Here is an 18,717-nt window from a genome sequence, read left to right as displayed (position 1 = left end):
AGTCTATTTGGCAGTGATAAATAACTCCTTTGTTTCAATTTGTATTATACTAATTATTAATGAAGTTATGTTTTTTCACATGTTTATTGCTTTTTAAGGAAAAGTTGCCTCTTCTGAAAAGTGGCTTTTTTCATTTGCTCACTTTTGTATGGGATTTGTTTACCTTTATTACAGATTTGTAGGATTTGCTCTGTATGATTAAAAATATTTTCTCATAATCTGTCATTGGTTTTTAAATTTTGTTCAGAGTGCTGGTTGATGTATAAATCTGTTTAAGCTTATATATATAATCAAATTTTTACATTGTCGCTTCTCTCCTGGAGGACTTACCTACTCCTGTATATAAAAATATCCTTTTATATTCTTTTAAACTTAATTTTTAACATATATATATATATATATATGTATATATATACATAAAATCCACCTAGTAGTTATTTTGTCTACATGTTAGGTAGGGCTATTTATAGCCATTTCTCCAAATACATAGTCAATGGACCCATCACCTATTAAAAAGGAGCTGATCATTTTCCCACTGACCTTTATCAAAGGCTAAAAATATACATACATACAAACCTATAGCCACTACTATCCCTCATCTCTACTTTTTTTTTTTTTTCCCTCATCTCTACTTTAATACTAGGCATTTACTAGGAATCTTCTTTAGGAAATACATGTGACATATTTTCTTATTTGGATACTACTGTTGCCCCTTCCCATATTAAATACTTTTAAAATGTATTTTTATATTTGTTCTTTAAAAATGATCACTTTTTAAATATCCAATTTGGCATTTCATCTGGTCTAAGAGTAGATCACCTTAGGATTTCACCCATTTGAAATGTAAACTATAGGATTGTCTTCCTAAAGAAAAGACACATAACACATCTTTGTACCAGAAAGTATCCATAGTAGTGTATTAATATAATGATCTAATTTAAATGAGGTGAGATAACTAGCATATAATAATAAGCACATGCAGGTGCTCAATAATATTAATTCTACTCATTTCTTTTCCTTCAAATTTCTTACCTGCTGTAAACTGAGAATGAGGGTCTTGGCACACTGAATTTTATCAATCTGCCTCGTTTTACTCAATGTTTCCTTAATGATATCACCATAGTCGTTGTAATACTGTAAGGAAAAGAAACACAGCTTTAAAACTGCTGACATTTCATGAGATAAAGAACAGGCTGGTGAAAAAAACGGAAAGGTGAGTAAAGGCATGTTTGATTTTTCATGTTAAAAACCTAATGAGAGTTAAAAGATATTGTCTAATGTTAAAAAAATACACATTGGACATTTAAAATTATGAAATAAATAATAGAACTAGAAACCTGGGAAATTCAAAGAGGAGAAGTGATATATGTGAGCAAAATTACTCATTCTTTACAACATGGATTCAACAGACACCATTTGTCCAGATCAAGAAACAGAACTCGGATAGAAACATCTTGAAGAACTAAAACCTAAACAGTCAAAATTGCTTACTTCTGGGGAAAGGGCCTAAACAAAGGAAGGGTAGATTACAATAACAGATTTAACATTTCATTAAATACTTTTGTGTACCCATTTCCCCCCACAATGTATTTTACTATTATATATAATATAAAAAATAAAAACAGTGATTTCTTCAACAGTGATTGGGAAAAATTCAACTAATTTTATAATTCAATTTTTTGACACAGGATTTAAGGAGTTTTCCTTGTGAGTAAATAATTAGGAGAAACTCTAAGACTATTAAATCTGGATGTTATTTCCCAAACTAAAGTCTAAAACCTATAACCTATGTAAAGAAGTGAGTATATTAGCTTGACAATTGCATTTTATCTTCAAGAAGATGGGTATATTTCCATGATGCGAGGTGCCAAAAAAAAAAAAAAAAAAAGGAAAAAAGGGAAAGCAAAAAAAGGGGAAATATCTCAAAAGAATCATCTTTTCAGTGCAATTAAAAATTATCTCAGTGCAGATAAAAAGAAAAAGATATATGAGAACACTAAAGTAGTTCAACAGGTAGATCAACAAAAATTAAGATTTTTAATAATCACATAGAGAAATGAGGCAAAAAGCCAAATAGACAAGGATATATAAAGAATAGTAAACAGCGATTAAAATATTCATAAAAGATTAAAGCCAATAATGAACACAGGTGTCTAAAAACTGCTAAGGATGATAAAAGTTTGGATAAAGCCTATCTTGAACCCAAGACAGTACTGCTGAGGGATGACAAGGGAAACCATGGTAAGCTCATATTCATCCAACCAAGTCCTGTTTAGATATTACTTTTGGAAGCCTGCCCTGGTTGCTCACTTAAGTGTCTATATATCTGTGCTTGCTTTGTAATTTATACATCTATCACCACAATAATCATGTTGAGGTTTTACATCTACTGGAAAGAGTTAAGCTTTAAGTTAGAGAAACCAAGTGTCAGTTTTTGCTACTTTAATAGTTGTGTGATCTTTGAAAGTTACTTTGCCTCTCTGAGCCTTGATTTCCTTTTACATAAATAATGATTTCCTAAATCACAGTTACTGCAGTCAACAAAGATAATATAAAAGCCTTAGAGCAGTCTCTCAAATATAAATGGCATAGAACATAGGCAGCTATTCATTATTAGCATGTTATATAATGTTTACATTTCAGTTTCTCTGTAATCTATAACTGCCTTAGTACAGAAATTATGTCTTATTTAAACCTCTGGCTACTAACATAGTACTCATCACATTGCAGTTGTCTAGTAAAATATTTACTTACTGTGTCATAACTAGAATGGAACCCAAACATGGACAAAGACACAAGTGAATCAATGGCATACACAATATTCTGAACATGGGCAAAATAAAATACTGTCTCTGACATAAAAACAAGGCAAAAATACATACACCGATAAGTATGCCTGTTAGGTTTTATCATAAAGATTTTTGAGGACTGCTTTTTTTGAGTGTCAGAAACAAAATGGAGCTTATGGGAAGAAGAACAGCCAGGAAGTTGGATACTTATCAGAATGGTGTAAAACCCTCACATCTCCTTACCTCCTGCAGGAAAAAATCCCAAATTCTCACACAGCATGTAAGGTCTAACCTCATTTAATATCTTTGGATCTTACTTCTAGCTCCATTCTCATAAGCAATCTCTGTTGCTATGTCAAGTTACTTCCATTTTCCTCAATTTCCATTGTCTTTGTATAAGTAGTCCAATCTGCCTGAAAGCCCTTTTACTAGTTCTTTCCTTGACTAATGAATGCTTCTCATCTCAGACTTAGTTCAAAAGGCATGTCTAATGGTTTTCATTAACCCTCATATTTCTTAAGAGTGTATCTATTTTATATATTTCCAGGAACCCCTAAACATATCTCTCTACACTGCAGAAATGCAATTGTCTAATGATTGTCTCCAGCTTTAGATCACTTTGGAGTAGGAATTTAAAAATCTTTGTTAACTTTAGTGCCTGGCAGGTAGCATGGTAGACACACATATAAACCTATCTGGAGAGATGTCATAGGGAAGAGAGAGAGTTTTCTTCTGTAAGAAGGGTCCATGGCTTTAAGAAAATAAAACAGCATTCTTTCTTATAAATGTAAGGAACTCCTACTTCATGGAATTGATATAATGGTATAGAGTGATAAAAAGCTCATAAAAAAGAGAAATTTTAAATATGTCAGAAAACCACCAATAATATTTAAGCAAAAGCTATCAATTTTAGCCTGCTCACTACTCTTTCATTTTTAGTTGCAAACTTCTAAGGCACTTAGGTGGAATGAGAAAAACAAGAATATGTAGCTACTATCTTAATCAATCAATCAATAAATGTCCTTGACCCATTAAGAAAGACTATGAAACTATACCTTCATGTAATGTTTAAAGATGTCTGCAGCTGCATGCATGTCAACAATATCATAGATGATAAGTTTGCTGAAGGCAGCAAGTAGGTTCCTTCTCTTGTGTAAGGCCTCAATTTTATTAGCTTCATCTTCTTCATCACCCTCTAACCACAGAAAATAAATTAGTTATGAACTTTGGCCCTTTATCCAAGGGAAAACATTGTAGACAATCTGTAGAAAAAATAACTAGGCTATAACTTTACAAATAGGTACAATTTAGTTTTAGATAGGATAAAAATTATTAGCTATACTGATTATCTTAGGGTGCTATACTTAGTTACATATTTATTAAACACTAGGCACTAAGGTTCTAGGAGATTATCATAGCAAAGACTAGTTAGAGAAGCAAACCATATATAGATTTTTTTCTCATACTTTTGTCATAACAATACTGTTGTCCTTTTACCTTTAAAATGCTGCCTTTTATCTGAATATTCCTTATGTGCTAATCTATTTCTACAGAGAAGAAATTTCCAGAAAAATTTAAGACACAAGGAAAAGTTTTCCTTTAGAAACATGTATGGGGAGTGATGGAAATTACATGAAGGAATTAGTTTTCAGTTCTTGTCTTAAACATGGCTACATTATAAGCTGAGAAATAAAGTATATTTTGCAAACCATGTTATGTACATACACATTTTTTAAAAACAAATCATTATCAAATGCTTTCAAACAAGTACTGTTTATTCCTCATTTTTTAGATTCTCAGGTTTATCCATTTCTAATCCCCCCCAAAATATCTCCACAAGTCTCCAGACGATAAAAGCTGACACAGTTGTTTCAGGTTCTGTACTGAGCCTCTCATGTCTTGGCCTGCCCTTATTTAGGGACAGTGTTCTTTTTCTCTTCTTCGCATGTATATTCATAAAATAACTTATTCTCAACTTCTCTCTTCCCTGGTCCTGCTGTGAAGCATCAATGCTTTTGGAAGTTGGAAATCTTTTTACTTAGGACAAATAGCAGGTAAAAAATACTGTCTCCTGAGATTAACATGAACTCAGAGATCCTTTTTTCACAGTCCAGTATTTTCTAAAATATTCTGTTAAATAAAGAACATTCCAATAGCACCAGGTAGATCTGTGGATTTGATATGCCACAGATCTTTCTTAAGAGAGCTTAAATCATCTATTTCACAAATAACCTATTTTATATAGTATTTATTTATAATTATTTATATTCAGTCTTATTTTGCTAAGTTTTCATTCTGGAGGCTCAGAACAATTTTGACTGGTGAGGTTTCATAATATTCTTTTAGCATTTAGTATCTTAGAGTCACATTTTGTTAATTTAAGTAATATATGATCACTACTCAGGAACAGAAAGGAATTCAGATGCTTTGCTTTAGAAAATTGTGAACCTGGATGCAGTTCTATTAAAAAAAACCTATCTTAAACATATATTTCAAACATGTGGGAAATGACAAATGTTCACAATTATCCATTATAGTGTAGCTTAGGATAGCAGAAGACTGGAAACTAGTCAAATATCAATCAATATGAGATGAACAATATAAATTATGCTATATTTAAATAATAAAACACTGTGTAGTTATTAGAATAATAAGGAACTCTCTGTACTTAGTGATGGGGAAAGATCTCTAAGGTACGATGTTAAAGGAGAGACACTTCACTGTGTATATTATTCCTGATTTCTGAATTATATGAACGTATTAAATAACTTTTGTTTAAAAGAGAGAAACGGTAGTATTTTTTAGGACTGAATTGGAAATTTTTTCTTCAATCTCTTGAGGTTGTTAAGACAAGATCAATATTGACAAGATGATAGCTGCAAATACCCATGCTCTGGTTCTCCTCATCTTGGTCAATGAAAACATGATCCATCACAAAACTGAGGAGTTCAGACTGAAGTCCAGTATCTGGATTAAACACCAAAGGCTGAAGGCCCTCCCTGCCACCTGTCATTAATTGGTGGCTAAAAATCATCAAAAGATCACAGAGTAGCATGAAAGCCTGGAATGAAAAGGAAATTCATCAGTAAAACATTGTACAATAATAACTACAAATGACAATATAATAAATTAAATGCAGTTCAGTAACAGTACCATAATAGAAATGCTAAGTATTCAAATTGCAGCTACTTAATTTTAATTTCCAAACATAATAAAATTACTTTTTCTCATTATATACTAGTAATATTTAAGACTCTTCACTTCCCCTAAATATAAACTATTTTTTTTATTTGGCTGTACTAACCCAAAACAATTAAGAGATTTTTGACTTGAACTTATAAAAAATGAACTGAATTCAACTCTGGAAACACAAAATTGAATTACTATATTAATGACAGGTTATAAATCAATCATATACTGCATAAGCAAAAAATAAGCACAAATGTTAAGATAAACTGTATAATTCAATCAATTACAATGTAGTACACTAAATCTGTAAGCTACCATTTTGGATTCTTCTTTTAATAATCTACTGTAAAACAAAATTTTGAACCATAGGTTAAACTTGGATTCAAGATCATTCACATAAAAAACAGTGATGCAAAGCCTCCCAACAAATGCATTCACATAAAGAACTTTCAATATATTTTCCCATAGAGAATATATTATGGTTATATTGCCAAATTTATCCTATTTAATGGATGGTACAAAATAAACTTGTGTCATCAATTTACTGTTATGGAATAACTGAGGGTTCTTATACCCTAAAACAATCCATTCACCCTCCTCTAAAAATTGACTTCTGTGGAAAACACAATTTTGGTATATATTTGGAGATGGTTGTATCGTTTACCTCCAGCAAGAATCATAGAAATTCATGCTCTAAGTACACTACCATGAAATACATAAATTTAGAAACAAGTCACCTGAAAAGAGGAGAGCATGAAAGGAATCTGGGGAAATGTGTATTTTTAACGGAGGCCATACTTTTGCATGTCACCAAAGTGATGATGCAGAAACACTGAATTTCTGGCTTAAATGTCCTGAGTTAGGTACTTTTAGATAGCACTGGTTAAGTTCAGAAGATTTAGAGAATAAGGTTTAGGAAAGATAATCTCTGTTCCCATTTTAAGTTAGATGCTGATAACTTAATAAAGAAGAGACCTGTGATAACCTATTTGTAAGATGAGATAGCACAGGGTAAGTAATATTGTATTCTTTAACTAGATATAGACTCTTTCTAGTTGAACATCATAATAAAAAACAGCATGGAAAAGATATATCTTTTTTTTTTTTTTTTTAAATAGAAGCTCTTCCTAATAGAACAGTCTTAGTTTACAAAATCACTTTGTGAAAATGGTATTGCCTTGGGCTTCACTTTGACCGTCTTTGGTCTACACCCCTTGCCAAGGGGTGAGGAGTCTGCTGGACCAATGGGATGTGCCCATCAGCACCCCGACTTTACAACTCTGTCCAGGGACAGGGATTCAGGGACTCCCTGCCCTCACAGACTGGATTCTGCTACGAGCGGCTGCATAGGCATCCTTCTGAGACACACGGCATCCCCAGTGTGTACTCCTAGGCCCCAGGATAGTTAAGGAACAACTTGTTTAAGGAAGTGATGCTGATAGTTTGGATATGTGGGCTAAACTGTTCACATGCATATGTGAAAAGTTCTACCTGGTGTGGGAAAGAACTGAAGGTAAGATGAGAAGAAAGTGGACCCTAAGCCAGCTCCCATTCTGGTACAGAATCCTCAGGTTCTGGTATAGAATTCATAAGAATCAAGAATTCTAAATTTAAACCTGACCTCACTTGCCAAGGTACAAAGATGTATAACAAGTTTGTTAGCTTACTTTATAACTTAAATATTTAGACACCTATACTCTTGTCCCAGGTCCCATAACATAAACTACATGCTAAGAACTGCCATAAAAAATTACATCTTAAAAAAATTTACATCTTCTTATGCTTCTTCAATGCATTTGAGTTATTTATATTGAGAGCTCTTAACTGACAATCTCTTACCTGTTCCTTCACTGGAGTATTAACATTAGATAGGCACTGCTGGCAAACAGCCAGAAAGGACTTCACTGTTTTCCTCAATACCAACAAGTCCTCCTGTAAGACACAAATTTGCAAGCATGAATTAAAGTATTCTTGAAAACTGAAGAAACAATAAATGGAAAATAGCCAAACCAGCTTATTGTTAAGGAAATTCATAAAACCGAATTTATCACTGAGAACCAAATCATAATTTCCTAGTTATCCTAATGGAAGGGGCAGCAAAACTGATAATCCCAAATACACTGTTCAATTTCGCTTTGGAATGCTCAGTATGATTTCCTCCAACATATTTCCTTTATATATATGGTTTACTTGGGCTGGTATTAAAACTGATAGTCATTCCTATAACAAATACTAGATGTAGTAAAATGAGGAAGTGCAGCAGCATTCTGGGAAAAAACCAATTAAGCAATAAACATGTACTGAATTTTCCCCATATTCTCAGCACTCTGCAAATGTCAAGGCGAAGAGATAACTTTAAGATAGTGTCCATGTCCTCAAAGAGTTAATATTTTAGCAGGGAGTTAGACCAATCATAGAGTAATTAATTTTTTGGTATCAACTTTAACTGTGGCAGACAGACATGGCTGAGTTGGAGGCAGCTTCATAGAAAGATGAGCTTTAATCCAAGATTGGACAGGTGAATAGGATTTAATCAGATGGCCATATTACAATAATCAATATGAAACATTGGAGAACTATAAAAGGAAACTTAAATTTATCAAGTCCCTATAAAGCGCCAGGCACTGGTAAGAGGGCTGTTGTATAATTTAATAGTTATATTGATTATAAGAAGTAGTTATTACTAGCAAAGACTGAAAGCAGGACTGTCTGGTATCAGAGCTCACATTCTTTCCACTAACGAGCAAGATGCATGCAGATAACTCAGTATTATACTGATATCTAAAAGAGTAACGAAGAGTAATTAAATGAGCATAGGCTGGTATAGAAGTCACTTTTAAAAAGTATTCTATGAAACTAAGATTCTTTAAGCTTTTCTATTTTGCATAGTTGACAGTACTTATTCCTTTTTGGAATCGTCACATCCCAAATAATGATACTTCAAAAATTACATATATTTTCTTTTGCTAAAATGAGTGCAGTATTTAGAAGGAATAAGACCCTCTTGTGCAGAGTAGTAAAAAGGACACTGTCTCCAGAACCTTTAATGTTCCTGTAGATTAACATCCAAAAATCAAACCTCAACATTCCTTGATATTCTTTAATTTCAGACTCATAAAGCATTAGGGGAAAGAGACAAGAGAACAGGCAGTCACAAAAGAATGTAAGGAGTTCTTACACTGGAAAGCTTAACCCAGAGTCAAGAGCAGTCACAGCATGGTTGCCAAAGAAGAGTTCTGAACAACTAAAAATCATCTACCTATAAGGAAAGGTGTTCCAGAGGGAACATAATGTTCAAAAGTCTGGAGGTGCTTTTGAGAGACTACTGTTCATTTATTGCAGTTGGGATGCAAATGGGAGGAGAGTGGTGAGAGAAAACCAAAGAGAGAGAGGACCCATTTCCATTTAAATGGAATACAATTTAAAATGCCATGTTAAATTATTTGGCTATTATCCTGTCAGCAATAAGGAGCTAATGAATAAGGATTTTTATCATGAAGTTGTTAAAAAGTTATGCTAAGGAATCATATTCTAAGGAAAAGGGAGAAAGATGTAAAATAGTAAATAAAATCTTAATAGTATTAATAATAAATACAGTCTTCTCTTGAGGGTTTATTATGTACCAAATGCTGTGTTGTAAGGGGCATGGAGAAGAGCAGGGAAGCTGGCATGCTGCAGTTCATGGAGTTGTAAAGAGTCGAACTGAGCAACTGAATGAACGACAATGAATGGGCATATATTTAAGTCTCACAATCACCCTATGAAGTAAGTGATTAATATGCCTATATTACAGAGGAAGAAACTGAGGTTCAGAGCATCTACAGATTCTAAGTGATACAGTAAGGATCCATACCTAGTGCTATCTGACTCTATGGCCTATGCTTCTAATCATCATCCTACAGTTCATCATATATTAGCAGATGCCATAGGAATAATCTGAAAATAAAATATTGGGCCTAAAAATAAAACGTTGCCAGTAAAGATGTCAACAGAGTATAGAGGAATTAAAGCAGCAGAATTGATAGCATTTAGGAGCTAACAGGAACAGAGGATGTTGATGTGACCTAATTTCTAGGTAGTTGCCTACTAGATGGAATATGGTATAAGTCACCGAGATAGTTAATACACGAACAAATGCTAAGGTAACAAGTTTGGCTTTAGGGATGCTGATTTGCAAACCCTGAAAGACAGCATTAGGTAGTGAGAATAGGAAAAAGGAGTCCAAAATGGTGGTGGCTAAAAGACAAGGAAGGGAAAAGACTGTGAAAATAGAACAAACGAAGGAGTGAGGACCTCAGGTAAAACAAACAGCCCTCCTGGCCAGCCCAATTTACATAGGGCAGGCTCAGGGACAGGAGAAAAGACATAACGAGAGGAGCCAAAATCGAGCCTCGGGCTTTTCTTTCCTCGTCTTTTGGGTTGGATGTATTTTCCTTTGCTTGCCAATAAAACTGAGCTATAACACCAGTCCATCCATCACTTCAAATTTTTGCTGCAACTGAGGAAATTACATGGGGAATGCTTAAAATTCTCCAAGCCAGGCTTCAGCAATACGTGAACTGTGAACTTCCAGATGTTCAAGCTGGTTTTTAGAAAAGGCAGAGGAACCAGAGATCAAATTGCCAACATCTGCTGGATCCTCGAAAAAGCAAGAAAGCTCCAGAAAAATATCTATTTCTGCTGTATTGACTATGCCAAAGCCTTTGACTGTGTGGATCACAATAAATTGTGTAAAATTCTGAAAGAGATGGGGATACCAGACCACCTGACCTGCCTCTTGAGAAACCTGTATGCAGGTCAGGAAGCAACAGTTAGAACTGGACATGGAACAACAGACTTTTTATTTTATTTTCCTATTTCCAAATAGGAAAGAAAAGGAGTACATCAAGGCTGTATGTTGTCACCCTGCTTATTTAACTTATATGCAGAGTACATCATGAGAAACCCTGGGCTGAAGGAAGCAAAAGCTGGAATCAAGGTTGCCAGGAGAAATACCAATAACCTCAGATATGCAGATGACACCACCCTTATGGCAAAAAGTGAAGTAGAACTAAAGAGCCTCTTGATGAAAGTGAAAGAGGAGAGTGAAAAAGTTGGCTTAAAGCTCAACATCCAGAAAACTAAGATCATGGCATCCAGTCCTATCACTTCATGGCAAATAGATGGGGAAATAGAGGAAACAATGGCTGACTTTATTTTTCTGGTCTCCAAAATCACTGCGGATGGTGATTGCAGGCATGAAATTAAAAGACACTTACTCTTTGGAAGGAAAGTTATGACCAACCTAGACAGCATATTAAAAAGCAGAGACATTACTTTGCCAACAAAGGTCCGTCTAGTCAAGGCTATTGTTTTTCCAGTGGTCATGTAAGGATGTGAGAGTTGGACTACAAAGAAAGCCGAGTGCAGAAGAATTGATGCTTTTGAACTGTGGTGTTGGAGAAGACTCTTGAGAGTCCCTTGGACTACAAAGAGACCCAATCAGTCCATCCTAAAGATCAGTCCTGAACATTCATTGGAAAGACTGAAGCTGAAGCTGAAACTCCAATACTTTGGCCACCTGATGCGAAGAGCTGACTCACTGGAAAAGACCCTGAGGTTGGGAAAGATTGAGGGCAGGAGGAGAAGGGGACAAGAGAGGATGAGATGGTTGGATGGCATCACCAACTCAATGGACATGGGTTTGGGTGGGCTCTGGGAGTTGGTGATGGACAGGGAGGCCTGGTCTGCTGTGGTTCACAGGGTCGCAGAGTCGGACACGACTGAACTGAACTGAACTGTAACAGTGGTCAGCCCACTGCTTCTAATTTTTGTTGTGGTGAGACAGAACCGAGGAAATTACACACTACCCCTACAATATCCTACTAAAGATGTCTACTAGGCAGCTGGATGAGTTCAAAGTCCACAGTAAAGAATCTGCGCAAAAAGAGATTTCGGAGTCCTCGGCATTTAGAAACAATGGAAGTAGATGAGACCATTAAAAAGAGAATGTGTAAATAGGGCTGACAAAAGTACCCTGGGGAACACCAAAACTTAATAGATGGGTAAGAAAGAAAAGCATATGAAGATATCTAAGAAATAGTCTGAGAAGTAGGAACAAAATCAGAATATGGCATCCCGGAGGTAAGAAAAGGAAACATTTAAAAATGAGTAGAATTGAGACTTCATTGGTGGTCCAGTACTTAAGAATGCACCTTGAGCACTGTACCTTAAATAAACCACTGCAGGGGATGTGGCTTTGATCCCTGGTCAGGGAACTTGGATCCCATAGGCTGCAGGGAAACTAAGCCTTGTACCACAGCTAGAGACAAGCCTGAGCACCACAACAAAAGATCCTGTGTGCTGGACTGAAGATCCCCACACTGCAGTGAAGATCCCACCTGCTGCAGCTAATACCCAACACAGCTAAAAAATAAACAAATAAACAAAAATATTAAACAACAATAATGAATGGAATAGCTTAATGATGACAAATGCCACCAAGAGAAAAGAGAAGGACATGAAAGTGTTGCAAGAATAAAGCGACAACATTCTGAGTGACCGTGGGGAGAACACTTTCAAAGGGATTGTTCTTTAGTTGCTAAGTTGTGTTCAACTCTTTTGTGACTCTGTGGACTGCAGCACATCAGACTCCTCTCTCCATGGGATTTTCCAGGCAAGAATACTGAAGTGGGTTGCCATTTCCTTTTCCAGGGGATTTTCCGACCCAGGAATCAAACCCGTTCCTCCTGCATTTACCACTGAGCCACCAGGAAAGCTCTTCAAAAGAATTTTGTTGTTGTTGTTCAGTTGCTAAGTGGTGTCTGACTCTTTGCGACTCCATGGACTGCAGCACACGAGGCTTTACTGTCCTTCACTATCTCCTGGAGTTTGCTCAAATTCATGTCCATTGAGTCGGTGCTGCTATCTAACCATCATCTGTCATCCCCTTCTCCTCCTGCCCTCAGTCTTTCACAGCATCAGGTTCTTTTTCATTGAGTAGGCTCTTTGCATCAGGTGGCCAAAGTACTGGAGCTTCAGCATCAGTTCTTCCAATGAATATCCAAAATTGGTTTCCTTTAAGATTGACTGGTTTGATCTCCTTGCAGTCCAAGGGACTGTCAAGAGTTTTCTCTAGCATTACAACTTGAAGCCATCAATTCTTGAGCTTCAGCTTCAGCATCAGTCCTTCCAATGAATATTCAAAGTTTATTTCCTTTAAGATTGACTGGTTTGATCTCCTTTCAGTCCAAGAGACTGTCAAAGAGTCTTCTCTAGCGTTACAATTCGAAGGCATCAATTCTTCACAGGTGGCACAAGTAGTAAAGAATCTGCCTGCCAATCCAGGAGTCACAAGAGATGCAGGTTCTCTCCTTGGGTCAGGAAGATCCCCTGGAGTAGGAAATGGTAACCCACTCCAGTAATCTTGCTTTGAAAATCCCATGGATAAGGAAGCTTGGTGAGCTACAATCTATGGACTCACAAAGAGTTGGACATGACTGAGCACACACACTCATTCAAAGGAATTAAAAGGGCTTAAAACTGCAATGGTAGAAAGGATAAGAAAGAAAGCAACTCTTTCAAAAAAGTCTGTAAAGAGTGAGAGAAAAATAGGACAGCTACTGGAGAGGTCTTTGGGGGTCTTCGTTGTCCTTTTCCTTTTCAATAGAAAAGATTTGAGAATGTTTGTTGAATAAATAACTGAAAGAAAAACAAAATGCAGGCCATGCTATGAACTAGTTTAGACCTTACAGAAACTGTATCTCAGGATTACAGATTTTAAAAATCTATACACAAAAGGGTTGAAATAGATATTCTCTGAGGTTCTATGGCATTCTGTGATTCTGCTGGATTAATCTAGGCACTCAAATGAGAACATACAGGTGCTAACTGGTAAACCTAATATTCAAAGGATGAATGTTCACTGTTCCTGCTGTTACCTAAAACAGTGTTTGGCACATGGGCAGATGTTTAGTAAATACTTGCTGACTTATATCCAAGTACACATAATACAGATGATAGCACAATCCGAGGGACAAATAAATGTGTTCATTTTACTACACAATAAATATAGTTAAAAATGATGCTAGGAGGCATTAATGCTCCTTTATTCCCTTAAATTTCATGGTTACTGTGCAGTCTGAAGCAGTCTAGGGAATCAGCTATTGCTGGAGTTGGAGACAAAAGATTCCTTTAAAAGGTCAATCATAAAGCAGATGTGCCTTATATAAAACGATTACTTGCCAATCCATCTGAGAAGTTGTAAATTTAACATCACAACTAGGTAAGCAACCTACTGATTGTTTACTAATCAGCAGTAGCATTTTAAGAACGTGGAAACGGAAAGCAACTAAGGAAATAGAAGCTTTTTTAGCAGTAAGTTTAGCATAGATTTGGATAGAACTTCAATATTCAGTGCTAAAGAAAGTTAACTTAATCGTAATCAGTTAGAACCCACTGAGAGAAGTGTAAGTACCAACAATTTTAGGTAAACAGGCACAGATACTGTATATTTAACAGAGGTGAAGTGAAGTGAAGTCGCTCAGTTGTGTCTGACTCTTTGCGACCCCATGGACTGTAGCCTACCAGGCTCCTCCGTCCGTGGGATTTTTCAGGCAAGAGTACTGGAGTAGGTTGCCATTTAACAGAGGTAACTAATCTCAAATAGTAAATTCCTCTGAACAGCTGAGAACAAAATTTTAGTTCTTTTGAATTTCAGAACACTGTGCTTTCTTTATTCATCCTATAATTTTCCTACAAACTTCATTATGCTAGCATCTCACACTACATAAAGTTAACATCTATTGGCAGTTACTGTGTACTAGGCACTAATCTAAGCTTCTCACATATTAATTCAGCTGTGATGGGTATAGATATAATCACTTCGATTCTACAGATGAAGAAACAGACTCAGAAACGTTAAACGCAGACCCAAAGACAAAGCTAGTAAGTGAGGTAGTAAATTAACCAGAACAGTTTGCCTCCAGAGTCTATAGTCTTAACCATTTTGCTATAGTGACTTTCTATAATGCAGGAAAATTAATATACTGAATATACAGGCAGCATTATGGAGATAAGAAATATGAAACTCAAATTACTCAAATACACTTATATATAAACAAAAACGGTCAACCCAAAAGACACTGAAAAAGAACAACACATGAGCTAACGTATCTGTAACAGACTGTAATTTTAAGTGACTAAAATTTTTAGGGAGTGCCTCTAACACTCTGAACTTGATGGAATTCTATTTAAACTCTTTCTAGCCAGAGTACCTGCATTATAGTGATAAAAACTGAAGGCAGAGTTAGAACAGTAATCTCTTCTCTCAGTCCATATAAGAGAATGTAGACTGAGAACAGAATGCTTCCTTTTAAATGCTTTTCCCTAGATGAAACCAGTATTTTCTCTTATTTTCAGAAAGCAGCTTGGGGTTCACAGCACTTTTCCTAAAGTAGTTATGGAAAGGAATTCAGAAGGGTCAAGTGAGAAGATGACACTGAGATTTAAATTATAATATCTTGGCTATGTTCTTCTGTATGCATTTTGCAAGTTGCTTCACTAAGAGAAGCTTTTCCTTCCCTGTAGATTTAGTGAAACCAAGAATTAGAAGACTGAAACCCAATATGTTCAAATGTGAAAGGGCTAAAAGAGCTTCAGTTTTTCAGTGATCTATTGTCAAAAATAAAAGAAATTTCTCTTAATGAACTAACATGATGTTTTGAAAATATACCCTACTCAGCAAAATCTCAACAAAGAAGAGCCCCAAATAAGGCTGGCAGAACTGGTGAATTTATCATATAAACTACATTAGAAATTTTCTCAAAGGTACAAAGGCTCAAACTTGACTTACTCTAACATCTTAGGAAGAAAAAGTGCAGATTGTTTTTTAAGAGCCAAGTATCTCAATATGATTATAGTCAGTGAGGAAAGATAAGGGTTTAATTCCTAAACACACAAAACATGCAGATATTGACAGATTTTTTTTTTGGGTCATACCACAGGGGATGTGGGATCTTAATTCCCTGACCATGGATCAAACCTGTACCCCCTGTATTGGGAGGCGAAGTCTTATTCACTGAACTCCCTGGAAGACCCAAACAGGCAGATTTAAATTGGTGATTTCCTTTCATTTTTGCATCATAATTTTATGTGTCTAGAGGAAGACTACATTTGGCTATCCTTTTATCCACAACTATGAAATACCATTTAGATAATCATAGAAACTGAAGCCATGGAAAAACTAGCAATAAATATCTAAAACTAGTTCAACATTATCTGACAATTGTAAATTTTCAGAGTATGCAGAAGTAAAACATGGGAAGTTGTGAAATAAGGACCTAGATCAGGCCAAAGATCTTAGAATATGAGAATAAAGCCTCTTAAGAATTTAGTGAAACATTTTTTGTGATTAAAAAATGGGGCACAAAACTAAGCTAGTTAAAAACAAGACCAAGGGGTTACTCAACGAGGCCAGGTACTGGCAAACCTTTTGGGTAAAGGGTCAGATAGTAAATATTTTAGGGTTTGTAGGTCATAATGTCCGTTACAACTACTTAACTTGCCTTTGGAGCAAGAAAGCAGCACATAAATGAATGAGCATCGTTGTGTTCCATTAAAACATTCCTTACAAAAACAGGTGTCTAGTCAGATTTGCCCCATGGGCTAAAGTTTGTCTGGTTTGTATTGGGCTACAAAGCTCTTTGGACATATAAACTGCATTATACTTTTATGTACTTAGCATCATTACTAACATAAGGTTCATTAAATTGTTTTTCAGCTCAACTAACTCATATCCATGGTAAATATGACAGAAACATATTTAACTAGGTAATTCACTCACTTGGGACACATCAGTGGCCAAGAGGCAAAAGCCTCACCATGCTGTAGGGTAAGCCCTGCGGAGTATCTTTGACGCCGCTTTCATGCACGAGTAACTGCTACTAGCTTCTCTTCTGGAGATAAGGAGAGTGTGCCACTTTTGTGAATATACAGTGAAATACTGGACTTTAAAACCCCAAATGTAATACCTAGTTTTCAGTGTTGTCTTTCTTGGTGATCTGAATCCCCACCTGCTGACTCCTGCCATTGCCTCAAGGGTAATCCACTTGATCTAGGAACCCTTAAGCTGCCTACTGTAGTTCCAAAACATCTGATTTCTCTTTTCTGTGGTGTACAAAGATGCAGGAAGCTAAAGGAGGAGTCAGAGGGACAGGGGGAAAGCAGTGACTGTTAGGAGCAAAGCGAGAGATGTGAATTCTCAAATTTTTCAAAATACAGATGGAGGACAAAGTCTACCATGCTATATTCCAGACCTACACTAGACACTGAGCATGTTTACGTACTTCCATAACTTTATATAACAGTTCATTTAGCATTAATTTTTGGTTTTGGCAGGGGAGAAGATTAGGAAAGCACAGGCTAGGACTGCAATTTAATGCTATCAAAGCAACAGTTATTGCTGAAAATCATTTCTTTTAATTTAGTCTTCCCAACAACCCTATCTAGCAATGAATATCAATTATTAGGAAACTAAAGTTCAAATGCGAAGTAATTTGTTTATCTTTGTCACAGGTGGTAAGAAATGGAGCCAAACTTCAAACTTGATTTAACTCCAAAGGCCATGTTTCAACACAAAAAATACTGGAAAGATATCCTATTTATAAACTGAAAGTTTCTTATATATATATATAAATTGGGTTGGCAAGAAGAAATCATTTAAACAAATACCTAGAAATTACAGAATGGCCACTGGAAAAAACATTTTCAAGATAAAAAACCTACTGCAGAAAGGAAAAGTGATTATTTTATCACTCGGGAATACTAAATAATATAAAATACTTACATTCTTTTATTCAAATAAATGGCCTGACAGGAAAGTAAACCTCCTTTATCATTAATTTTGGTGGAGAAAGATCTCTAATTTCTGTACTGAAGAGTGGGAAGTGTTATGGCTTTGTTTAAATATTCTTTTTAAAAAATATCTGGCCACACCACACAGCATTAAATATTGTTAACATTGCTTTCATCCTCTAATAAACTCAGTTAAAACACATTTTTACATTATAATAATGGTTATTTAGAATAGATCTTCTCAGTCCTGGCTCACTGCTTAGATCCTGAGGTATTAAATAAGTTAAGGGTATTTATAAAGTGGTACTTTAAATACCACTGTCCCTGTGCAAGTAAAAACAGCATCCAAATGGACAGGCTAGTGAAGTTGAAGAAGCCTTATGCTGTCCTTCAAGGGGTGAGAAGGCATTCCTTACCAGAAAGCAAGCTCCAAAAAGTAGAGGCCCAGGAACAGGGATGCAAACACAGCATGGAATTCTTAATAAGATGTTGGAATCATGAATTGTACATTCCCCTCTAAGTTGAACATATTTACTTCTGATTTCCAGAAATTTTTAGAATGTTAGAGATGGATAAAATTTTGGACAAGTTGAGAGTTTAGTATAAACAGCCATCTACTTATGTATACCAGATTAAAAAAAAAAAAATAACCCTCCAGGAGCTGCAAAAGAAGTGAATATAAAACAAGTCCTGAATCTTTCCCTCCTAACTTTCCTAGACCAGCCAATCAGGTACTTGAGACTGGACACAATATTAATAGAAACAAAGCTATAAAAAAATCACTCTGAAGTCATGGACAAGTCAAAAGGAAAGGCTTAAAACTAAAACCAAGTAGACAGTTATTGAGGATAGACTTCTCAAGAAATAAAAAGGTAGGGGAGGGGAGATTTAGAAAAGAATGAAGCAA

The 18,717-nt window shown here is 35.6% G+C and overlaps 1 protein-coding gene across 1 annotated transcript in view; it reads right to left on the bottom strand.

Annotated features, from left to right (window-relative positions):
• STAG1 (stromal antigen 1) overlaps positions 1 to 18,717 on the bottom strand; it is a 496,183-nt gene that overhangs the window by 17,654 nt on the left and 459,812 nt on the right. Inside the window, exons 23-26 of the mRNA XM_043474336.1 lie at positions 7,818 to 7,910; positions 5,676 to 5,850; positions 3,845 to 3,984; positions 1,033 to 1,134 (exon numbers count right to left, since the gene is read on the bottom strand). Coding sequence (XP_043330271.1) covers positions 1,033 to 1,134; positions 3,845 to 3,984; positions 5,676 to 5,850; positions 7,818 to 7,910 — 510 coding nt within the window. The remainder of the gene's footprint in view (positions 1 to 1,032; positions 1,135 to 3,844; positions 3,985 to 5,675; positions 5,851 to 7,817; positions 7,911 to 18,717) is intronic.

This window comes from Cervus canadensis, chromosome 7, assembly GCF_019320065.1.
Source record: "Cervus canadensis isolate Bull #8, Minnesota chromosome 7, ASM1932006v1, whole genome shotgun sequence".
Lineage (NCBI taxonomy): Eukaryota > Metazoa > Chordata > Mammalia > Artiodactyla > Cervidae > Cervus > Cervus canadensis.
This window is presented reverse-complemented; position numbering and strand designations above follow the sequence as displayed.